The 25,770-nt window shown below is 33.5% G+C and overlaps 1 protein-coding gene and 1 non-coding gene across 7 annotated transcripts; one reads left to right on the plus strand and one right to left on the minus strand.

Annotated features, from left to right (window-relative positions):
• Positions 1–1,549: 1,549 nt before the first annotated feature.
• LOC112533916 lies at positions 1,550–1,656 on the minus strand. The gene has a single exon (XR_003078251.1). It is a non-coding gene; the product is annotated as a small nucleolar RNA R71 (small nucleolar RNA).
• A 9,464-nt stretch (positions 1,657–11,120) lies between these two features.
• Positions 11,121–25,312, plus strand: LOC8281056 (replication factor C subunit 1). 6 transcript variants are annotated; one of them, XM_015715908.3, is made up of 23 exons: positions 11,121–11,351; positions 11,433–11,497; positions 11,810–11,932; positions 12,198–12,680; positions 12,789–12,856; positions 13,101–13,176; positions 13,254–13,315; positions 13,409–13,557; positions 13,769–13,923; positions 14,046–14,234; positions 14,365–14,486; positions 14,576–14,783; positions 17,402–17,455; positions 18,060–18,229; positions 18,849–18,939; positions 19,855–20,036; positions 20,134–20,173; positions 21,820–21,944; positions 22,779–22,851; positions 23,625–23,717; positions 23,802–24,048; positions 24,630–24,686; positions 24,889–25,312. In XM_015715908.3, the coding sequence occupies exons 2-23, from the start codon at positions 11,495–11,497 to the stop codon at positions 25,056–25,058; spliced, it is 2,940 nt and encodes a 979-aa protein (XP_015571394.2). In that variant the 5' UTR covers positions 11,121–11,351; positions 11,433–11,494; the 3' UTR covers positions 25,059–25,312. The 6 variants fall into 6 exon arrangements, with proteins under 6 accessions (XP_015571394.2, XP_015571395.2, XP_015571397.2 ...); XM_015715909.3 differs by having other exon boundaries at positions 24,633–24,686; XM_015715911.3 differs by having other exon boundaries at positions 11,122–11,351; positions 23,802–24,042; positions 24,633–24,686.
• Positions 25,313–25,770: the final 458 nt, after the last annotated feature.

Below are 25,770 nucleotides of genomic sequence, written 5' to 3' on the forward strand. Positions count from 1 at the left end.
GACTGAGACATCCGAGATCCATACTTGAGGTTGGTTTCAGAATTGGCACTTGCAACATTCCCACTCCGATTCGATAGAAGAGCGGTTATATGTTCCATTTTCTTTTCTGTTATTTATTTCCTTTTGTATTTGTTTCTTTCATTATGAGTAGCTGGGACTACCGAACCCATTGGGGTTCACCTTTGTTTATAGATTGTGTTTAATTATTGGACTTTTATCTGCCATTTTTGTAATCTTCTTACTGTTTAGTAATAAAATTTGATTCAATTAATTTGAGACGTTAAATTAATTGTCTTTTGGGTTGTTTCTTAACATTGACAAATGCTTTTTACAACTGAAAATTAAATAGTAAGAACTGGTAGTTAACACTTAGAGATAAGGTTAATTCACTCGCCGGATTAAGAATTAACAACTCTTAATAGTTTTAAATCACGCTTAATGCTAATCTGTAATAATCTAATAGGAAGAGATTCCATTAGGTTAGTGCAGATTTAGGAACTTAGTGAGCTCGAGAGAGGAGCCGAGTTCGATTCAGGATTTAGGCACGGGTAGTAAGATTGGCAGTTTATAAAATCAACCTTAGAATTCTATCACTCAGGTTCCCTTTGGGTTTTCTTCTTTGTTACGGTTGTCTTTCGATTGTCAGTTGTTGTTGTTCCTTTATTTGCATTCATAAGCATTAGTTAATTAATTTAGACTTTTCACACCTTATTTCAGACTAAATAACATAACGAACAGTAGTAACTTTAGGTTTACCCGATCTCCAGGGATACGACCTTGATACTCACTAGTGCTAGACCGCATCGATAGGTTCACTGCCTTAGGTGTAGGTTGCATAAGTAGCCCATCAAGTTTTTGGCCGTTCTTGAGGGATCGATGTGATGAAACTAGAGTGAATTGTTTCTGTGTTAATTTAGTCATTATCTATTTATTCAATCATTCTTTATTTTTTTATTTTATTTTTTTATTTTTGTTAATTGGTGGTTGTTTGGTTTTCCGTTTCAGGTAGTTTATGACTAGAAGCTCTAACCCTGATCCCATAGCACCCTTATCTGACCCGGAGCGCTCTCTCAGATTATTGAGACGACATTTGCAAGCAATTAAGGAGGAGGATGGAGTTACAGTTTAGGTTCAAGGAGTTGACGCGATGGGGAACCTCAACCCCCAGGCCGTTGACGATCAAAGGATGATGTACGAGTTTGCTTGACCATCTTTGGATGGGACGAAAACTAGTATAGTTAGACCTGCTGTAGCGGCCAACAATTTTGAAATAAAAGCCAACGTTATCCAGATGATCCAGTAGAGCGTGCAGTTTGGAGGATTGCCCAACAAGGATCCCAATGCACATATCTCTAATTTTTTGGAGATTTGTGACACATTCAAGATAAATGGAACAACTGACGACGCTATTCGGCTGAGATTGTTTCCATTTTCCTTGAGGGACAGAGCCAAGAGTTAGTTGCAATCTCTTCCACAGCAAACAATTACTACCTGGAAGGCGTTGGCCGAAAAATTTTTATATAAGTATTTTCCTCCCGCTAAAACTGCTAAACTTAGAAATGACATATCTTCTTTTGTGCAGTTTGATGATGAAAGCATGTACGATGCATGGGAGAGGTTTAAAGACCTTTTGAGATGCTGCCCACATCACGGATTTCCAATATGGATGCAGGTTCAAACCTTCTACAGCGGGTTGAACCTTACGGCGGATGGTGGATCTTTGCGGTGGGACGCTAAACAAGAAAACGAGCGACCTCGAATTTGATAGAGGAAATGGCCATGAACAATTATCAATGGCAATCCTCTAGGAGCTGACCAAGAAGACAAGGAGTGGTTAACCAAATAGATTCTACAGCAGCCTTGGCAGCTCAGGTGGAGCTTCTGACCAAGAAGATTAACCAACTCCACATGCCGGTTCATGCAGCGAACGTTGGCTGCGAGTTTTATGGTGGCCCGCACTATAATGCGAACTGTACTGCGGGAGGTATGTTTGCTCCATCTTCATCTACTTTTCCATCTGTTTCTACTGTGTCTTCTGATGTTGAGCAGGTTGACTATATGGGGAATGCCCCAAGGCAGCAGAACGATCCTTACAGCAACACATACAACCCTGGGTGGAACAATCATCCCAACTTCAGTTGGAGGAATAATAATGCTTAGGGCCCATCTGGTTTTTAGAGACTTCATCAGCAGCCATAGCAACAGCCAGTTGGGCCCGCACAAGCTTCTCCTCCACCAGAAAAGAAATCAAATTTAGAGGAGCTTATGATGAAGTTTGTGACGTCTACGAAGATGAGGTTCCAGCAAATTGATAGTGCACTTAGGAACCAGTAGGCCTTGATTTAGAACTTAGAGACCTAGATTGGCCAAATCTCTAAGATGTTGTTTGAGAGGCAGCAAGGAGCGCTCCCTACCACCACCATCACTTTGCGTTCAGTTAAGTTAGTTTCAGCTCCTTCTAAGCCTATTTTTGACGACTCCACTATTGATGTGCAGGTTGAGGCGAGCAGTAAGGCTAGGGAACCTGAGGAACAAAAGGTGAAATCAATTCCAGTAAGGGAATATCAACCTAAGATTCCTTATCCTGCTAGAGTCAACAAGCAGAGGTGAAAGAGCAGTTCAGTAAGTTTTTAGATATTTTTAGATAACTGCATATTAACTTGCCTTTTATTGATGCATTGGAGCAGATGCCAAAGTATGCCAAGTTCTTAAAGGACATACTTAGCAAAAGAAGGAAGTTGGAGGAGGTAGCCTATATTCAACTTAACGAGGGAGTTTCACTATTCCTTGCACTTCAGGTAATTTGTGTGTTGATGGTGCATTGGCTGATTTGGGGGCTAGCATAAATGTCATGCCTACTAGTTTGTTCAATAAGCTAGGTTTGGGGGAGGCAAAACCACTAGGATGTGCATTCAATTAGCTGACCGTTCTGTTAAGCTTCCTAGGGGAATTGTGGAGAATGTGCTAGTCAAGGTAGATAAGTTCATATTTCCTGTGGACTTTGTGGTTATGGATATGGATAATGAGCATGGTATACCATTGATTTTGGGGAGACCTTTCCTTGCCACAGCTAGAGCTAAAATAGACGTATTTGAGGGGAAGTTAGAACTTAATATAGGGGATGACTTTGTTATTTTTAGTTTACCCCCATTTGATAGTTCTTCCACCGACCATGTTCATACCATTTGTAGTATTGATGAAATTGGTCCTACATGTAATAAACAACCACAGGATGTACAAATGGATGATGCTATACATGTTTCTTTCCCTGTTAATATGTATTATTCATCTGAAGAAAACAACTTGTATCCATTTGAGACTTTGTGCTATGATAGACCCAAGAAGGGTAGTTGCAAGTTTATTTTTGATAGGTCACTTAGCTGGAATTCGGAGTGGATGAATGGACATCCCAAATCGGTACAGAGAGCACCTCCTTGGTCATCTACCGTACACATCGAACCTTCTCATTGCGCTTATATGCCTCGAGCCCCAACTTACTTTGAGCCCACCTTCTCAATTTGCCCATGATGCAGGAATGCTGCTGCAGAGTCCAGCTAGACGACTCGAACAAAAAGAAGCGCCTTCAGGAGGCATTCCCGAATCTTTTTATGCTTTTTGAATTTTTGGACATCTTTTTATTTATATAGTTATTTGTTTTTAATTAGATACATCAGTCTGTTTTTAGTGTGTTTTATTTTGAGGAGATTTTATTTTATTGAACATTTTACTAGATGTTGCTTGGGATGTGTTTATTCTTGAGTTTTGCAGGAGTTAGCCTACTCGATGCTCATGCGTAATTTTGAGGACTAACATATTTTGGAGTGTTAAAGCACACATCAAGGGCAGTATCCAATAGACTTTCTAGTTTTTATCTCTTTCTGTTGTCTTGTTTTTCTTTTAGTTTTCCAGTTTCTTTGTGGACTCCCATAATTAGCTTCATTGTGCGTATTTTATTCCTTTTATTTTGGAGTGCCTACCTTGTTCACACTGAGGACAGTGTTTTTCTCAAGTGTGGGGTAGGTACCTTAGTTTTGTGCAGGTACCAATTTTGTTTCTGCTGTTTTTATCTTGTTCTCATTTCCCTTATCGATTGAGTCCGTTCATTATTACTGTCCTTATCTTGAGTTTTGTTTTAATCAAGTAGTTGATAATTTTTTCTCTTTTGAATGGATACTCGTATAGTTTTTATCGAATCTTGTTGAAAGAAAGCAATGAACGAATCTCTTAATTTCAATTAAGCCAGGTAAAACTGGTGTTTTTCCTTAATTTTTTTTATTTTACTTTATCTCGGATATAGAACACTGTTAATATTGATGCTTATTAGATTGTTTGATTGTTTAAACTTTGGTTTGAGAATTCATGCAATTTTATCCCACTAAAATAGTGAGGCTTTTATGCTCCTTCTGTTTTTTATTAGTGAGCATTGTGCAGAATTTTTATTTCTAGAACTTGCTTTGTGATGACTTTTGAGAGTACATGAATTTTTGATATTCATGAGATGATTTGGGCACTTAGGAATTACACAATTTGGCTAAAAGCCTAACCCTGTTTTTCCCTTAGTGAAACCATTTTGAGCCTTAGCCTTTTTTCTTTCATTGTAATTCACCTCTAACACTCATTTTATCATTTCTATCCATTCTACCATTCTTTCTACCATTATTGCTGGAAATTATGTACGTTTATGCTGCATTTCATTTCGGATCAATTTGCATATATTCAATAAGTTACTAGATTTTTCATAGATGCTCCCTTCAATCCAAATGGTACATATCATTTTACTACTCTGATTGAGCATTGTATTACTTCATCCTGCATTATCTATTGTTGCAGAAGTTGAATATATATATATATATATATATATATATATATTTTCGAGCATCATCTTATTATTAGAGCAACTTAGTGTTCAATTTTGGTACAACATCTGATCCTTGGCTATATTCTTGCATTACCTGCATAATTTTCCAGCAACTTTCACTTTCCATAGTTCTCCGTACCCTACCTTAACCCCATTACAACCTGGCTCAAGACCCTTTGATCATGTTTATTAATTATTTAACAGTAGTGGAGATCGGATCTATAAGCAAGCTTATGGTAAGCACATTTTTCTTACTTTTGCATTGAGAGCTTGGCGATATTCTTTTCACCTATATACACTTGTGTGTTTCGAGTGACATCTTGTAAGGCAAGGTTCTCGAATTCTCAGTTTGGATGGTTTATCATTTTAATTTGAGCATCTTTATTAACTTTGTTCTTTATCTCAAGGATTTAGTGATTTGGGGATTTTAAGGAAATTCATCACGGAGTCTTGAGACTTGTTTTGAGCTAACCTCCTGCAAAGCATTTGATTGAGTTATTTGGTATCTGTTTGAGGAGTGAGTTATTGATTGCTTAAGGACAAGCAAACGCTTAAGTGTGGGGTAGTTTGATGTAGATGATTTTATGCATATTTATTGATTGTTTATCAGTCGTTTATTCATGTATTTGAGTCATATTTATTCCTGTTTGATCGCACTTTGGTATGTTTATGAGTTTTTCAGGTTTTCAGACTCATTGATGGGAAATTGATTGATTTCTAGGCAGAAACCAAGCTATATGGATGATTTACGCATATTAGATGTTTGTCAGAGTCGATTCCTTGATTAGCGCGCAATTTGAGGCCTTGGCACGGGCAATTGCACGGCCGTGCATATTGGCACGGGCCGTGCATATTAGCACGGGCTAGGGCACTTATGCCTATAAGTAGGCGCACGTAAAATGAGACATGGTTCTGCTTCTGATTTTTGAACTTCTCTACGCGCGCAACCCCTCACTTTTGCACCTCTGTTCTTGACATTTTGGGAGACCAACGTCAGTTCAAAGGATTGATTCGGAGGATTCAAGCAAAGATTAAAGTTTCTAGACGATTGACCGAGACATCCGAGATCCATACTTTAGGCTGGTTTCAGAATTGGCATTTGCGACATTCCCACTCCGATTCGATAAAAGAGCGGTTATATGTTCCATTTTCTTTTTTATTAATTATTTCCTTTTGTATTTGTTTCTTTCATTATGAGTAGCTAGGACTACCGAACCCATTGGGGTTCACCTTTGTTTATGGATTGTGTTTAATTATTGAATTTTTATCTGCCATTTTTGTAATCTTCTTACTGTTTAGTAATAAAATTTGATTCAATTAATTTGAGACGTTAAATTAATTGTCTTTTGGGTTGTTTCTTGATATTGAGAAATGCTTTTTACAACTGAAAATTAAATAGTAAGAATTGGTAGTTAACACTTAGAGATAAGGTTAATTCACTCGCCGGATTAAGAATTAATAACTCTTAATAGTTCTAAATCACGCTTAATGCTAATCTGTAATAATCTGATAGGAAGAGATTCCATTAGGTTAGTGCAGATTTAGGAACTTAGTGAGCTCGAGAGAGGAGCCGAGTTCGATTCAGGATTTAGGCACGGGTAGTAAGATTGGCAGTTTATAAAATCAACCTTAGAATTCCATCACTCAGGTTCCCTTTGGATTTGCTTCTTTGTTACGGTTGTCTTTCGATTGTCAGTTGCTGTTGTTCCTTTATTTGCATTCATAAGCATTAGTTAATTAATTTAGACTTTTCACACCTTATTTCAGACTAAATAACATAACGAACAATAGTAACTTTAGGTTTACCCGATCTCCAGGGATATGACCTTGATACTCACTGATGCTAGACCGCATCGATAAGTTCACTACCTTAGGTGTAGGTTGCATAAGTAGCCCATCAATGAGCTTTATATTTGTTCGTTTAAGTATACAAATATAAGAAAACTTATAGACTTAAATAAATGCTTTTTAATAAATAGATGGTATGCCAACACAATTTGTATAGACTATTATATGTAAACCAAAACAACACATTGTCTTTAGGGCGTACATTAAAATATCTATTATTTATAATTCATAACTGAAGTAAAAATAGACAACAATTGTTTATGCCTTATATAAAAATTTTAAAAAAATCGACCTATAGGGCAGGCACTAAAACTAGTGTATAAATAGTTTATAGGAATTCAACACTTGAATAGACTTTTTTCTCATTCAATCTTTTCATTTACTTTAATTTAGATTTTAATTTAGTTAATTTTTTTTTCAACATTCCAAACACCAATTTGATTGCTAACATTAGTCAAAATCTAAAAATAATATTCATAATTAGTCTCTAATAGAATGATAACTCATATTTGTTTACTATATTACTTTATACGACCAGTGCAGTTTGCCGTGTGTGTAGCGCGTATTAGCCGCCTAGACAAACTTTGTTCCCATATTATTTACTACAACTTGCTTTTCATACAAATAACTTCTAATGACTCGCAATCTATTATCTCTAATACCACTGCTAGGAAATAAAAAGGTAAAGCAATATACTGCAACTAAAGTATGGAAATTTATTAAATAAAAAGAAATTAGAATCCTCTCTTAAAGTAATAGAAAAACAAATGATAAAAAATAAAAAAAAATTTCTAGAATGAATAATTACTATATGTCTCTGTATTTTTTATATTACATTACTTACCCCTTAACATTTAAAAAATTATATTTTTCATTCTTCTATTTTATACATTTATACTAAAAATCTCCTTTATTAGAATTTTTGTTAAATAATCGTTAACTAGGTATAGTTTTATACTATTAGCCTCCTAATTTTTGATGTAATATACAATTGCTCCTTATGTTTTATTTATTACACTCAAATTTATTTACATTTCGAAAGGCAATCAATTAAATAAATAAATTGATAAAAAAATATAATTTGATCCTCAAATGTTTTATCAAAGTTACAATTCTAGTGTAACAAAATTAATAATAAAAATATTTTATTTTAATAATTTAAAACTTAATTATATGAATTTTCAATATTTTGATAAATATAAATACATTTAAAATGTTTAAATTTTACTAAAGTTTAATTATGTTAGAAATTAGAACAAGTAAAAAAATACTAGTTAATTATTTTTATACAGACACTAAAATTGATTTTTACTAAAAGTAGAATTTAACCTCAATTTGATTTAAAAATAAGTTTAGAAGAGTTTGATACTTAATAATAAATTTAATGCTTAAATTTGTTTATTTTTATTAATTTAGTCTTTTGACTATCTTTGGATGAAGGAGATAATAGCTAATTTTATTAAAAGATATGAGAATTCTAGTGTAATAAACAAACTATAAAGGGCAATATAATATATATATATAGGAGGCAAATAGTATAAAAGCAAATCTAGCTATTGATTATTTAACGAAAATTTTGCAAAAGGATTTCTAGTACTCTTAAAATTATTTTTACCATTTATTTTTATACTTATAATATATATTAAATTTAAATTATTTTTTCTTTTAACCACATATATATATATATATATATATTCTAAAAGTAACTCCACTTTCTTTAACACATATCAAACAATATAAAAAAATATTATTTAAACCTTTTAATATTTATTTACTATTTAATTTTGTATGTTAACCTTTATTTTTTTATTATAAAAATTTAGAATTCATCTCTTTTTATTTATTATTATTTTTTCTTAAAAAGTAAAATTTTTGTTTTTATTTAATTATAATTTTATCTATTAGAAATATTTTATTATAAACTATAAATTTTAAAAGAAATTATTAAAATTAAAACATCAAACCTTTTTATGTTTTAATATTTATTAATATGGAAATCTATTTTAATATTTTATATTATAATATTTATAATAATAATTCACGCTTATAGCACTCGTAATTAGTAAAATTAATATACAGTGAAACCACTTTATAGTTATACATTTGGTACCAAAAAGAATTTATGACTATGAGGAGATTATAACTTAATGGAGATTTTAGTACTAAAATCTTTTTTCGGACTTAATACTTAATTTCGTTGTTGAGATGATAGAAATCAGAAATAAGATATGTTAATATCTTGTCTATTATATCTATAAAATTGATCAGATAAAATAATACTACAATAAGAGAAAACATTACATAACATATTTTTTTTACATAATATATACAAAAATTATTATATAGGGAAATTTCTTTTAAGACTGGGCTTAAGAAATTTGTAACTTATTATATTAAAGAGTTTATTTCTATATAAAGTATCATTATGGAGAAACTTTAGTGTATATATATATATATATATATATATTGCTCGTCACTTGCGTTACGTATGCAAATTATTATAATAAAAATTATAATATAATCTTATTTAAAAGATTAGTATATAATATAATATTAAATAGTAAATAATCTTATTAATATAATATTATTATAATAATAATAAACACATAAATTAATATATCAATAAAATAAAAACTAAAAGTATCATATATTTTTTCCTATAATTTCTTGTCTTTAATTTTTGTAAAAATTTTGATTTAATTATTTGAACTCCATCATATATATATATAGTGTGATATAAAGTAATTCATCAATTTCTTATAAGATTAAGAATGTGTACGAAAAAATTATAGGACTAAAAATATATACACATGAATAGATAGATTAATAAAGTAAAATTAAAAGTATAACACCTTTTTTTTACTTTTTATATTCAATTTTTATAAAAAATTATAGTGAATTATTTGAACTCTATCATAGGTATATATAGTGTGATATATTTATCAATTTCTTATAGGATTAAGAATATATATGAAATTATGATTAAATTAAAACTGGATTATATTAATCAGTGATTAATTTTATTAGAATTAGGAAATTATTCATTAATTAATTCTATTATGATTAGAAAAATAAATTAATTACATATAGACCTGTTCATGGGCCGGGCCTGATTTGATTTTGGACAAGCCCGAGCCCGCCTAGGCCCGATGATTTTTTAATATCTCTAAGCCCAAGTCCGAGCCCGAAATCTTTTGAAAAGCCCGGCCCGACCAATTGTTAAACCTGTATAAAGAGGTCGGGCCTGGGCGGGTTTGGGTCGGGCCTGACCCGGTACTGCAATGTACAACAAGGTTTTTTAGGGTTTGATATTATTAATAACATGAAAATTATAAACATGAATAATAGGTAGTTAAGCGGTTTATAACACTCAATTATATTTTGAAGGTTGCGGATTCGAGTCTTAGGTATGACATTTCTTTTTCTTAACTAAATTAGACCTCGGGCCGAGCCGGGCTTGAACTCGGCCTGAATTTTTATATAAATCCCAAGCCCGGCCCGAGGACTACGGGCTTTTTTCGGGTTCGGGCCAGGCCAGGTTTGTACACAAAAATTATTGCCCAAGTCCGGCCCGAAGAGTACCGATTAATAATAAATGTATTTTAGTGAGTTTAAAAGATTTATCTTTGTACTTTTATATATAAGCACACACGTCACGCATGTAAATTATTATTATAAAAGTTATAATATAATCTTATTTAATAAATTAATATATAATATGATATTAAATAGTAAAAAATGTTACTAATAAAATATTATTATAATAATAATAAATATATAAATTAATATATCAATAAAATAAAAATTAAAAATATTATAAATTTTTCTATAACTTATTGTTTTCAATTTTTACAAAAATTTATATTTAATTATTTGAACTCCATCATATATATATAGTGTGTGATATAAAATAATTCATTAATTTCTTATAGGATTAAAAATGTATGTGAAAATATTATAGAATTGAAAATATACACGTGAATAATAAATTAATAAAATAAATTATATTTTTTCTATTTATTTATTGCTTTTAATTTTTATGAAAATTTATAGTGAGTTATTTGAACTCCTTCATAGATATATATAGTGTGATATATTCATCAAATTTTAATAGGATTAAAAATATATATAAAATTATACGATAGAATTAGAATTGAATTAGATTAATAACTAGTTAATTCTATTAGAATAAAAAAATTAAATTAATTTTATATATAATTAGGATGATATAAGGTTAATAATTATTTATTAATTATAAGATTGTTTTAATCAGTCTAAAAAATTATGCTATCATGCTTATATAAAAGCATATATTTATTTATTTATTTATTTATAAATGGTTGGAAGAGCTTTGATGTTTAATGGTTATTTTATTTAGTGGACTTGGAACAACGTCGTTTCCAGGGGAAGAGAAAATTATAGGAGTACCTGATAGAAGAATAGGAAAAGAAATAAAATTCCCTTGCCAAAAGACATTCCGTCTCTCTCAGTTCCCTCTCTTTTCTCTTGCTTCCACTCTCTTACAGCACATTACCGACCTCATTTTTTTTAAAAAAATCTCTGTTTTCTCTCTCTTATCTCCGACGTCGTCTCGATCCACGGTCCCTGACTTAAAGGCCTCCCAGACCCTTCAACTACGACGGAGGTTTGAGTAATCTTTTTTAATAAAAAAATCTCACTCTCTCAAATGATTTAATCGCTGAAAACATTGTTTGCTACTGTACAGATTATATCAAACTGACACCAAAACTTATCGCATTGGGAGTTGTGTATAAACCTCAGTCAGGAATGGTGAGTTAGGTTTTCTTTTTTCTTTTCTTTTTTGTTTCTATTTTCATATTCTTGATAGTTTTCTGTTTGGTTACTGAGAAAACGAGGAAAGAAAACTTATTTTTTCTTACGAGTGAGCTAAGTTATTAAAATTTTTTGTATGCTTAAAGTACGTAGGAGGAGAATTACATGCAAATGATCAAATAGAGTGTTTTGGTTCTAATTAGGTTTTCTCTTTAAATTGAGAATTAAAGTTCTGCCTAAAACCCTTAAGGGATTCGACGACTTCCACACTAAATCTTTTTTTCTCTGTTTTTTCTTTTTGGATTGTAGCAAGGAGATATTAGGAAATGGTTTATGAAGGCCCATGACAAAGGCAATGGCACTGCTGCAAAGTCTGCACAACCTGCAACAGATATCAAACTTCCTTCAGTTGAATCCAAGCCTGAATTCCCTGTGAGTAAATTGCTTTCCTGTCTTATTTATTTAGGTGCTGATTTCTTGTTTTATATTTTATTTACTTTAATAAGTTTGAAGTTCATGTTAGTATCTGGGTTTTAGGGTATAAGCTCCAAGATTGCATTAAATCTTAGCATCTATGTGCCTATAATTTTATTGCTCTTTATATTTCTGTATGAACTACCTGTTATGAGGATCTGAGCTTGGGCACTTTACTTTTAATCATATATGGTGTATCTTTTATCTTTTGGAACAAAATTAGGTACAAGGAGGACAAGATAATTCAGGCAGAAGGAAAACTAGCAAGTATTTTGCAAAGGATAAACAACAGTCAAAAGCTGAAAAAGAAATCGAGGAACTTCCAGCAAAGAGAAAAGCTCGAAATGGCAGTGACCGATCAACGAAAACACCTCCTTCAAAGAAAGTTCACAAAATTGAGGACAATGAAGATGATGATGACGACGACGACGACGACTTTGTCATGCCTGATAAAAAGAAGAGTGCTGGTGAGGTCACTCCCAGTAAGAAATCGAAGAATGGTTCAGGTAGAGGTTTTGCTCAGAAAACGGTTGATGACAATGCTAGTAATGAAGATGATGCAACCAAATCTCCTCTTAAGTCTAGTGGAGGCCGTGGCGGAAGAGGTGGATCAGCAGCAGTGTCTGGTGGAAGAGGCAGAGGAGTTGGACGGGGTGGATTTATGAATTTTGGTGAAAGGAAAGATCCTCCGCACAAAGGAGAAAAGGTCAGACGACAATTAATATTTCCTGGTGCCTCTAGTTAATAATTACCAAAATAATTTTGTATTAACAACATATTGGTTTTCTTTTCTTTTTATTTTTTCTTTCCATAGGATGTCCCTGAAGGTGCTCCTGATTGTTTAGCTGGTCTGACTTTTGTAATTAGTGGGACACTTGACAGGTAATTATTTTTCATCCTGTTGCTGATTACAAGCATCTCTGATTTGGCTTTACATATAAGAAAATATTAGATATATGTATTCTTTTCAGTGGAAATATATTTGACTAAATATATTTGACTAACTTAGGGATACAGTTCTTGTTTGCATGTTGCAATAGTTCAGTGATTGTATGGAATGCTGTGATGGTTCAGCATCTTTAGAGTTGGTTGATACAAGTTGTTTGAATATTGATCATGCTTGCAGTTTAGAAAGAGAAGAAGCAGAAGATCTGATTAAACGGCATGGAGGCCGCATTACTGGATCTGTCAGCAAGAAAACTGTTGGTTCATGCTTCTATTTTATGTTTTGCTTTGGTTCACTTGGCATTGATAACATTTATTAACACCATCTGTGCAGAATTATCTTTTATGTGATGAGGATATTGAGGGACGGAAATCTAGCAAAGCCAAAGAGCTTTGGTAGGTTTCCTCAGATCCAAAAACACTCACTGACTTTTTTCTATTTCAACTCCTTTGGCTCATAATATTCCTAATTTGGATCTTGTTATATAGTACTCCCTTCCTTACAGAGGATGGATTATTTGATTTGATACGATCATCTAATGCAAAGGCTTCAGTGCAAAAAGAGGCAAAGAAGCCTATTGAGAAAGTTGCACTTCTGCCAAAGACAAGCCCTAAGAAAGCAGAAGTGAAAAGTACGAGTATGCTTCAAATCGCTAAGTGTTTTCTATATTTTAATCATGTTAGCAAATTGATTTTTGATGGATTACTTATTTATGTATCAGATTTTTTAACTGGTTCTTTCTTACCTCTGCTTATTTGGCTTGGCCACCTCTTTTAAATTACTTGAGTGGATTATGTTTTTAGTTTGAAATGCTCTTGCAAAGATTGTAAAGATGGTTTTATGTTTAGGCGTCACTTCAACAACAATTGTGAGTCACAAAGATTCAATTGCTGGTACCTTTCCTGCAAAGAGAAAAGAACAAACTACCAAACTCAATTCTCTTTCATGGACAGAAAAATATAGACCAAAGGCTCCAAATGATATTGTTGGGAATCAGACACTGGTGTGTATCATTCTTTTCTTGATGGGTCTAGCTACCTGAAACTTTATTTATTTACATTCAGTCTTTAGAAGTGTAATGAGTTTTTTTTTTCTTTTTTTTTTTTTCCATGTGATCATATGTAGGTTAACCAACTACATAATTGGTTAAAAAATTGGAATCAGCAGTTCCTTAATGCTGGAAACAGGGGAAAGAGCAAGAAACAAAATGATTCTAGTGCCAAAAAAGCTGTGCTATTGAGTGGGACACCTGGTATAGGGAAAACGACATCAGCAAAGCTTGTTGCTCAGATGCTAGGTTTCCAAGCAATTGAGGTTGGTACTTTCACAAAAGTTTTGCTGAACAATGGAATTTGTTTTTCTATTGTTCATTGTAAAATTTTGCTCCTTTTTAGCGTACTTGTTGACATGCTTCTTTCTATTTTATTGTATGTGTATCATTTAGGTGAATGCCAGTGACAGTAGAGGAAAGGCAGATTCCAAGATTAATAAGGGAATTGGTGGAAGCAATGCAAACTGTATAAAGGAACTTGTTAGCAATGAAGCTTTGGGTGTTAATATGGATAGGTTGGTTATACATTTTAATCTTTTCTTCAGAACTCCATAACATTTCTTGGTTGTTTATGCCCAGTGAATTTAATGGTATGAGATTTTAGGTCGAAGCATCCAAAAACAGTTCTAATCATGGATGAAGTAGATGGGATGTCTGCCGGAGATAGAGGTGGAATTGCTGATCTTATTGCTAGCATAAAGATATCCAAAATTCCTATAATCTGCATTTGTAATGATCGTTACAGTCAGAAAATTAAAAGTCTAGTGAACTACTGCTTGCTACTCAGTTTCCGGAAACCTACAAAGCAACAGGTTTATCTTTTCCCTCTTCACATGTAGATTGATTACATTTTCTTTTTGGTTTCATTATTTTTCATGATGCAAACTTGAGATGTTTAGAGACTTTCTTGCACTCATGAACATGCTATATTATCTTTGCCATTTTCCCCCAATCAAGGTTGTCGGCTAGCTTCTTTAGAATTACCTGTTTGTGGTGAAGGTGCATCTAGGTGTGATATGTTTTGACTCCTGTTGGTAGCTCACAATCATATCGGTCTTACAAGCAGCTAGTTCCATTTATTGCTACGCCACTACCTAGTTTTGTTTTCACCTAATGTAAGCAGGTTTATAGGCAGGATGCTGTGGGGATATGCCCTCTGGATTTTTTTTTTGCTCATATGCAATCTACCAGACGAGGCAGTGTAGTATTTTTCGCTGTTAGACGTTCTGTTTTATCGGAGAGATGGTGAGCAGTTAATCAACCTTTTCTCCAGGCCAAAAATCATAGTCTGTATTGTGGTTGGTATTGGCACATAAAATTTAAAGATTTCTCGAGCAGTGCATGTCAAGTAATTGTGATCTTCTGAATGGATAAAGACAAGTCCTGAGCTGGAAATTTTATCTGGAACCTATAATATGACCCATTGACAACCAAATTGAATTGGAGTGTGTTTGAACAAGTGAAGTGTCAAGTAGCTGGTGTTTGGTAGATCTGAAACTAAGCATAAAAAACTAATGGCTAGATAATTCTACTGCTGAGAATTTAAAAAAATTGGACTACAACAAATTAAAGCTGAAATGTTATTGCACTAGTAAGTGGTGCAACTTAAACTGCAAACTTTGTGCAATTTTAAACATACTGTTAAGTTAGTAGGGGGTGGTAGTAGTGGCTAGACGTTGGTTCGAGGTTTGGTTGATATACTTCCAGTGCTGAACAGTGGCCATGCTGCTACTGAGTGACACTAGATAATAGTCACAGTAAATATGGTTGTTGTGGCAGTGATTTTGTCTGTAACTATGGTGAGACTAATGGTGGTAGTTGCAGGATGGTTTTGTGGTGAAAGATAACTATGGTGATTGATGTGGTGGCAGCAATGGTGATCAAGGCAGTTCTGATAACATGGAAATGGGGTTGAGAAGTTATAATGTTAATGTTGGATTAAATTTTGATTTGAGTGCCGGGCCCAATTATTGATTTATAATTTATCTAGTCTTTTTATTTTCCTCTCTCTCAGTTCTCTGGGTTATATATTGAACGGGTTCTTCATGGATGTGTTGTGAAATGTACCCATCAAAGTTTACCTTAGTTGTTGATCAGCCTCTTAGAGTTTCAAGAACTTGCCAGCATTTTAGGAGCAAATTAATGAAAAGGATTTGAGGCATCCCAGCTATTCCAAGCTTCAGGATACAGTTCTGGACCTTCTGGTCCTTAGGAATTCATTTTGGAGGTTGCTTTCTCGTTGCACGAAAATTTTAATTTTCTTTAGAGCTACTTTGTTTCTGTTTTATGAAAGGACTATCAGATATCACCGATATTCTTGATTTGTCTTTATATTAGAAAAAAGAGAGAGAAAAAGAAAAAGCGTACAATACGAGCTACCATGCAAGCGAATTGAGGGATGGAGTTGGGTGTTGTTTTATATCAGCATTTCGCCTTGTGAAGGAAGCACATATGCGAAAAGAGTAGAGGTAGGTGTTGAGTTCAAATGTTTTGCCCATGCCAAAGCTAAGGTCTATACCTTCTTTCATTCTACTTTGTTATTTTATTTTTATTCTAAGGCATGGGCTAGAAACAGGTGCATTTTTTTTTTCACTTTATGAGGGAAGCAGTCAGTTTGGTGTTATAACAGTCTTATACAGCACCTGAAGATCTGTGTCTTTTCTATTCTGTGCATCCTTAAGTTGACATGCACATGCTCTTGTGATCTGTGCATGTGCGTGTATAGAGTTCTTATATAACTATGCTCTGTGGATGCAGTGTTTATGATAAACCATAGTTGTATTCTATTTTTTATTTCTTAACTGTGTCCTGAGATAACTTCTTCAGAAACTGGGTGAAATAGTGGATTTGATTCCAAGAAAATGAGATAATTGATGTGGGATGTGAGGTAGGAAGCAAAGATTTTGGTCCTGACAGTTGGCTACTTAGGGCCAGTTGTAAACAGAAAAGGCCGTTGACACTTCTTTTTGCACATAGAAGGCCTCCTTGTTAATTCATTCATACTATTATATCATTAGCTTTCAGTAACTTGGTGGTGAACCATGCGAGCAAACTAAATTTATTGACAGTTTGCTATGAGTTAGTTGTGGAGAATTTGAGAATTGGACAACTGATATAGGTGCACTGCATTGACAATTATGAAGTGGTAAACTGTGCTGCACATGGGATCTTTACTGTTTAACCCATGTCATCATGAAGAGATAAAATTCACATGCATTTATATGTGTGTGCATGCGTTTTTTTTGTTATGCTGTGTATGCATGTGATGTAAATGCTTGCACACTTTTTTTTTTTTAAATTTTTGTCTTGGTACTTGGGAATGGGACTGTTGTATTTGAGTTTTGGTTCTAGTACAACTTAAGGATGCGCTTACTGCCTGTAAACTATTTCTCTCATTAGTGAGGTTATTTACACTTTTGGTTCATGGCAGATGGCAAAAAGGTTAATGCAAGTTGCAAATGCAGAGGGCCTTCAAGTTAATGAGGTAAATGCATGCTCCTTTGAAATTTAAGTTAATTTTATTAGTTTGGGGTTTGCATTTGTCTTATGCAGATTTTTTTTTTTAATGAGTTCATGTTGTACACTTCTCATGGCACATAAAGCCTCCAAGTTAGCATGTCATCCTACCAACAATCTGGTTCTTGATGAAAAGATTAATGCTTTGCTGCAATGTAATGTTAGTAGTCTTATAAGTAACACAAAATAAACAATCTTAAATACAATAAAGTGCTAAATGATCTCTATGGGATTTCTTGTGCACTCAGCTTTAACTAGATGGCATAATTTTGGAGTGCTGAGGTATATTTTCCTGCTGCTGATTTAAAACATTCCTGAGAATCTGGAATCAATAAACTAAATTTGAGTCTCTTGCTCATTTTTTTGGGTCTCTCCTATCCATTAAATTTACTTTTGGATCATTAGTTAATATTTATTATAGGTACATATCCAATTACTATTAATGTGGTGATCTTATTTGTGCTCATCTTTTCCTGCTGGTTTATGAATCACTTTTCTTATAATTACACTTTGGTGTTAATTGCTAACTAATCTCATCAATTTTCTTTCTTTTTCTTTCTCTTGTTTTCTAGATCGCTCTTGAGGAACTTGCAGAAAGAGTGAATGGAGATTTGCGCATGGCACTAAACCAATTGCAATATATGAGTCTCTCCATGTCAGTCATTAAATATGATGATGTTAGACAGCGCCTTCTTAGCAGTGCAAAGGATGAAGATATTTCTCCCTTCACAGCTGTTGACAAGTATGATTCTGATGATGCCATTTTTACCTTTACAACAGCCATCTGCTTCCCTGTACCAAGCTACGATGACTTCTCTTGGAATGATTCTTTATGCTGTATTGCATTTTTCTCTTAAAAAAATATATATCAGACCTCTATATCCCCTTTTCTTTTTGTTATTATGGCGTGTCTATGACTGACCTTTACATTTGAGGTTGTCAATTTCATTGAAACAGTTTGCAGAATTTGATACTCATGCCGAGTAGGATCTAATGACTTGATACCAATTCCATGGACTTGCTGTGATTTAATTGTTTGATTTATGCAAAAGGACTCTATACATTTTAATGATAGAAGAGAAGTTATTAGACTGGATATACTATAACTTGCATTAATGTCATGGCGTTGTTGAATTATCATCTGTCTTGTTGTCTTTGTCATTGCCTATGTTGAATGGTCTTTTATTTGATTATTTTCCTTATTCATTTATAGCTTTATATCATCCTTGTGGTTGTAAATGTGATGGCTAACAATATTATGTGAGATTGGTAGTGTCTTTCTTCCCTCATTTTCCTTTTATTTATTTATTTATTTATGTTTCTTCTAAAACTTCATTTTTTTTTGTCATTCTCTGTTGTAGGCTTTTTGGCTTTAATGGAGGTAAGCTGAGAATGGATGAGCGGATTGACCTCAGCATGAGTGATCTTGATTTAGTTCCTCTTCTTATTCAGGTATTTTTCTTATTTAAATACCTGCATTTTTATTTGGCATCACAAAATCTTCATGAAAATCATATACCCTGCAAAGTAATTGGACTCCCTTGGTTGATCAATTTAAACACAGGGCTTGCCAACTTTGAGATTAATTTTCTTTTGTTGTTATAAAAAGGAAAAACTACTGTCATGCCAACTTAATAAATGACAGCCTTTCAAGTGCATTTCACTATAGTGTTAACATAAATTATGACAACAGTCACTGCACAACAGAAGTTGTCAATGATGATCTAGATTAGTGCTTCGTAGCTGATGTCAAAAATTCTCTCCAATTCAGTACCTTCAGATGTTGGCTTCAAAACATGAAGTTCAATTGAAAGTCAACTTTTGGCATTCTCCAATTAAAAAAGTATGATGCTGATCTAATATTAACTCTGAGACTATCTTCTGGTTGGAGCAGAGAATTCTCTACTTGCTAATTTTAAGTTTGGCACCATACTTTTATAGTATTTTTACGCAGTGCCATAGTTATATGAGAGCTAATTGATTTAGGGAATAAAATATTTTATACACCATAAACTCTGACTTGTCTTGGTAAGATATTAAAAAGGTTAAGGAGGCTAAAAAGATTTATGGCTTTTAGCTAAAATAATTTTGTCTTCCAATGATTTATAAATGCATTCTATGATCCAGAACAATTATTACATTCCATTTCCTCTTAGGTGAGCCAAGTCCCACGTACCTTGGTTTATACCATGTGATGTTCCATGTAATGTAATTATTTCTACTTAATGAAATTAGATATTGATACTTGTGGGACATTTTCTATATGTTGAACTCTTTTATTATTTACTAATTTAAATAAACTAGACCTCAAATTCTTTTTTCTCATCATGTACTTTATGCTCAGATTTCCTTTTCGTAATTTTGCAGGAGAATTATATTAATTATAGGCCAAGTTCAGTTTGTAAGGATGACAACGGGATGAAACGAATGAGCATGATTGCCCGTGCTGCTGAGTCTATTGCTGATGGAGATATAATAAACGTGCAGATTCGAAGATATAGACAGTGGCAACTCTCTCAATCTGGTTCAGTAGCATCCTGTATTATTCCGTATGTCTTTCCTTATATGCCCAGTAATGTTGAAAGTTCTTTCATGGCTTATAATTTTGCTCATGTACTGTTCTCTGCTTTGTGCTGTTTGATTCAGTGCTGCATTGTTGCATGGACAGAGGGAGACACTTGAACAGGTAATATATATGTTTCGCATCTTGAACAGGTCACACATCCCATTTCTGGTCATCATATGAAGGATTATGTGTTAGTAGTTACTAATGATGTGTGTTTATCTGGAATGAATGTTGCATGTAAATTATTGTGGTCCATGTTTGTTCAAAGTTCGGACTCATGATAATTTTTCAGGAAACAAAAGTTAGGTTTTTATAAACATACGCATTACTGCTGATTTGGTGGCAATATTACTTAATATTATTGCAGGATAGTTTGCTCTATGATTTCAGTTTGCCACTCCAATCATCCGAAATACCCTTGAGAAGAATCTTCATGCTAATATTTAAAGCATTTTTCAACTTCTCAAGTCAAGTACATGATTAAATGTCTTCAGTTAGACAGGTCAAGTCAAAAGACCAAACTGCAATTATTGTCTTTCATCCATTTGTATCACTTGTACATTCATAAGTTTGTCCCACAAAGTTGGCCCATCAATTTTATTTTCCCTGGTGTTGTTTGCTTTTCCTGCAAGTCAGTTAATAATCTGTTTCTTCATTTGCCTTGGTACTTAAATCATCATAGTACTTGCCTACTTTTGGTTTTGTAACCATAATTTGCATAATCAACTTTAAATGGAATACTTCTTTTTACAATTTAGGAAAAGTTTTTCTTTTTCTTTTTTTTTTTTTAAAAAAAAAAAGATCACTAGGAAATGATTCCTTGTACCCTTTAGGCATTCCATTGCCTTTCACGCATTTTGTTTTGATCTTGCTTAACCTAAAATTCTTACAAACTGAAGGTACTTGGCTAATTGAAAAATAATTCATACTCCTTGTTCGCAAAATAAAAATACGTGCTGCAAAGAATGCATGTCAGGCAATATATTCTTGATTCTAGTTTGTTTATTTGTTTTTAACCTATATTGAGCCCAATATACTAAAAGGGGGAGAGAAACTGCATGCCTCTTTCGTTGATCCCCATGTGACTATGAAAGAAGGCTTGATATTCAGCCTTTTTATGAGCCTCAAATATGAAACTTCCTTCTTCTTGGTTCTTCTTTTCTACTTATTGCTTTGCATGTGTTGCTGGCCACATGGATAAAAATGACTTCTTTTGAGAGGTTGTCATATTTTTTGCTGGGGGGGTCTGTAAATATCTTGACTAGATGGTTCCTTTCATTATTGAACCATTGTTACTACTTATTGCTTCACATATGTGTTGTTCATCACATGGATAAATCTGATTTTTTTAGAGGTGGTCATATTATTTCCTGGGGGCCTGTAAGTATCTTGTCTAAATGGTTCCTTTTACTTGTTGAACCATTGTATTATTTCATCACAGCTATCCTAAACTCACTCAAAGTGGCTGACTCATTAGGTTAAATATGATGATTTTTGATCTGATTTAGCTTGACTAAACTGTAAAGGAATTGCTTCTGCTTTCAATGTTTTGTAATGGTTCTTGGAGGTGATAATTATATTTGACAAAATTTTATGTTTGTTCTATTGCTTTGAAAATATCCTAGTTGGTGTTTCTATATGTTTGACGCGATTCCTGAGATCATTTAATTCTTATGCTTGAAGCTTGGACTTTATAGAGCACAGTTTCAAACATTTTGTTTTCGTCATACTGCCATGTGATCTTTTTGAATGGATTTGCTTTTCAGGGAGAAAGGAACTTTAACAGATTTGGTGGGTGGCTGGGTAAGAACTCAACTATGGGAAAAAATCTGAGGCTTTTGGAGGATTTGCATGTCCACCTTCTTGCTTCTCGTGAATCTAATTTGGGAAGGTAACTGTTTTATACGAGAGCATAAACTTAAAAGGATTGAATGTGGAGGTGAATGCTTCAACATTTTAGCAAACAGTATATGTTTCTTGCATACCGTCTTTCTTGAATTTCATTCTTATGAATTCAGGTCATGTTGGACGAAGGGTAGTGAGATCATTATTAATTAGGATTAGTTGGTTCTTTCCCTCCCTCTGCATCTTACTTTAGCTATACAGTGTAGTTTGTTGTAATTCACAGGAGTCTGTTACGATAAAGTTTCTAGGTGTAGCTGCCAAACAATATAAGATGTATGGACCTCTCACATTGTAGGGGGAGGTTCCCAGTGTGGTAACTGTCAAAATCTTTCTATTTATTGTTCATTGGAGGCATGTTAGTTTAATTCTGAATTGCAATTGAGGAGTTCTCATGTTTACATAGTCAATGATGCTATGATATGGAAATTTGTTTGAATGTGATTAAAATAAAAGCGCGGAAAGAAAACAAGGTTTACAGAACGATGACTGCAATTATCATGCAGTATGTGAAGATTCTGTAAAAGTTGTTCCTATCAGCTTTTAGAAGAAACATGATATCTTTTTTTATACAAGAAAAGGGATAGCAGAAGAAGAGAAATAAACAGATACAGCACATGGGACTACATGCATATGATCAAACCTTGGTAAATGTGTCCTAATTTTGGATGAACTAGAGAACAACTGATTGAGAAGTCTGCTTGTTTATTTGTTTGGCCTACTTGCCTTGTCAATCTGAATTCTGGAACTAAAATTGCTTGTTTATATGCTTTTATTTCTGCTTTTTAAGCTATTTACCCAACTGTTACTGCAAATCTGACAGGGACACTCTTCGCCTTCAATATTTTACTCTTCTTTTAAAACAATTAACTGAGCCTCTTCGGATACTGCCTAAGGTTTGAAATACACAACATCCTAACTTCTTCTTTTTGTACTTGCAACAATTATTGATATACATGATTTGTACATTAACAAGATAGAGAGATTTATGCAATTTTAATTCACTAATTGACGTGGGAGTGAATTTTTGACTTCACTTTTAAGTGCCTTGTGCTTTTGACTAAAAGTGTTAAATTACTGATGGGCAGACTTAGAGTAAGCTGTTCTTCAGGTAAATTTTTGCAGAAAATAGAGAAGGCAAAGGGTTAAATCTAATGTTTATGACAGGATTAAGATCTGATGCTTTAGTGAGCAAAGCAAAGATAGAAAAACTTCTAAGAATCATACCTAGAAGCTCTTGAGAATCACACCCAAGAAAAGGTTCCTTCAGAATCACACCTGGGAAGAATTGATTCACACAATTCAAAATAGCAACAATTTTCTGTACCTTTTCTTTGACTGAAATCTGAACCCTCAATTGTTACAATCCTAGGTATATAAATACTAAGCAAATCTTACAGTGCTTGGTTTTTGGAATCCTAAATTAGGAAAGTTAAAATACTAAACCAACCAAAACTCTTAAATCGGACTTAAAATAAAATAAAGACTCCTAAAATAGATTTTAACTACTGTTCCAGCAAAGCTGGAAATCACATAAATAGACTTTGGGTATTGATATTGTAAAATATTAGACAAATTCTAAATCTCTTGAGTCTTAAATTTTGTTAGCTTAATGTTTTCCTTCTCCACCTAAATGGTTGTACTTTGCTTTACATGAAACTGTGACTAGGATGAAGCTGTTGAGAAGGTTGTGGAGTTCATGAATGTTTATTCAATTAGTCAGGAAGACATTGATACAATTGTGGAGTTATCGAAATTTCAGGTGGCCCTATCTACCTTATGCAAAGTGTTGCTCTACAGCTGTTTCCAAACTTTTAGATCATGTTATGTTTACTTTACAAATTAGGGGCATAAAAATCCGATGGATGGCATTCCATCTGCTGTGAAAGCAGCATTGACCAGAGCATATAAAGGAAACAAACTGATGTTACGAGCTGCAGATTTAGTCCCACTTCCTGGTGTGAAAAAGGCCCCTAAGAAGCGTATTGCAACAATTCTAGAATCATCTGATGATGGTGTAGCAGGGGAAGATGGCGATGCATTAGCAGAAAGCGAAGAACAAAACTCTTCTGATGCAGAGGACTTAGGTAAAGGTTGTATTGTAATTTTGATGGATGTCACCACAGGTTTTGTTATCTCATGCCAGAGTTGTTGCTCTGATTAGTGTTGACTGTTTATACTTTGGCCATATTATTCTATGAATAAAATGCGCAACCAAATGAAATACTTTCAACTTTTCCCATCCCCTCCAGATCATTGCACAGTTCCACATGTGATGAGCAAGAGTAGAGGATGCTTATATATCATGTTCTTTAGGTTGTATGTATACTCATGTGGGGTTCTACAACCTCTTGGCTATCTATGGTATGCTTGCATATGAAAAAGTAAAATATACCCACAGGACAAGAATTTCCCAAAAATTTGATCCTATGGATTAGAAAGAATTGCAAAAGAACTGAGTGGAGGCTCTGCATGTGGGTAGACTGCACTTAAACAGTGGTGTCATGTCTAGTGAACCGATTGGGCATCAAGCTATATGGATCCATATAAAATGAATCAGTAAACTACTGGTTAAACTATATAGGAATGGATTTTGCAGATTGAGTTCTTATCAGAGTGCTATAATCATTAATGTGTTTGGACATGCTAGTGTTGATTTTTTTTCTTGTGTCAGAAGGGACTGTCAATGGCGAGAAGCTGCAGTCTGAACTTGATAGTTTGAATTCAAAAGGTTAGTAATATTTTGTTCTTTTATATTTAAACGTTTTTTGATGCGAATCTAAAGTTTGTTCTTTTTGTTTTTCCTCAATCATGAAACTTGAGTAATTCATATTTCATTTTATAATTAATTTGTCGTCATATGTACATGCCACCAAGTTCTTGAGTGCACTGTAAACAAATTGATGAATTTTGATATTTATGATATTTTGCAGGAATCAAAGTAGAGATGGAACTAAAAGGCACGGCAAATTCAAATGCCAAGAGGACACCATCAAGCAGAGGAAAAGGTGGGGCTGCTTCATCTGCAGAAAAGAAGCCAGCAGGTAGAGGAAAAGAGTGTTCTGGATCCACAGAGAAGGCTGGATCTAAGAGAAAGAGATAAAGATGATTAACAAGTTAATTCCAACTTGTGCAATGCTTGCGACTGCTGTAAGTTGGTTTCCTCTGCAGACTATCAACTTTTTGTATATTAGTTGATTGAAGTGGTAAATGACTCTCACTAGGAGACAGCGGCTTCCTATGGTGATAAATTCTGTAAATCAGTTCCCCTTCGGGTAAATATTTTTCTAAGCCTTCCAAGTTTATGGCATTTATGTTAAGCTAAGCTCTGGTAAGCTTCGCATACTGTTCCAAGAACCAAGATTGAATTCCTTTATTACCCTAACCGTGCTTGTGACAACCATTAGTTTAATGGCCAAATGAATTTTGTACATCTGAAAATCAGAATTTTTTTTTTGGGCTGTTTTAGAATTTATCCCTACAAGAAAGAAAAATTTAAAGTGCATTATCAAAAGATTTTAGGGTGATTTTTAAAATGCAAAAAGTTTGATGTTCCCCGCAGCGCCGTTGTTTTTATCTTCCCAGGTTACTCGTAACTATATATGCTCTATAAAAATCTTGATGCCGGCAAACCACTTCATTTGTAAAAGTATTAACAATTTGTAAGGAATGTATAGTTAAATATGTATATCTATAATAAACATATTTGGATTGTAGATAAGCATATATAGATTTCTAAACTTGAAATCAAATGTTAATGAATTTTTGCTTGAAGGTCAACCTACGAACCAGTTGAGAGTTAAGCTTAAAATTCT

Source organism: Ricinus communis, chromosome 8 (assembly GCF_019578655.1).
Source record: "Ricinus communis isolate WT05 ecotype wild-type chromosome 8, ASM1957865v1, whole genome shotgun sequence".
Taxonomy (NCBI): Eukaryota; Viridiplantae; Streptophyta; class Magnoliopsida; order Malpighiales; family Euphorbiaceae; genus Ricinus; species Ricinus communis.

Excerpts from the sequence above, each read along its gene's own strand:
- LOC8281056 (XM_015715908.3), top strand. Across the intron at positions 11,933-12,197 it reads AATCCAAGCCTGAATTCCCT|GTACAAGGAGGACAAGATAA; the intron begins GTGAGTAAATTG and ends GAACAAAATTAG. Across the intron at positions 17,456-18,059 it reads AGGGCCTTCAAGTTAATGAG|ATCGCTCTTGAGGAACTTGC; the intron begins GTAAATGCATGC and ends CTTGTTTTCTAG.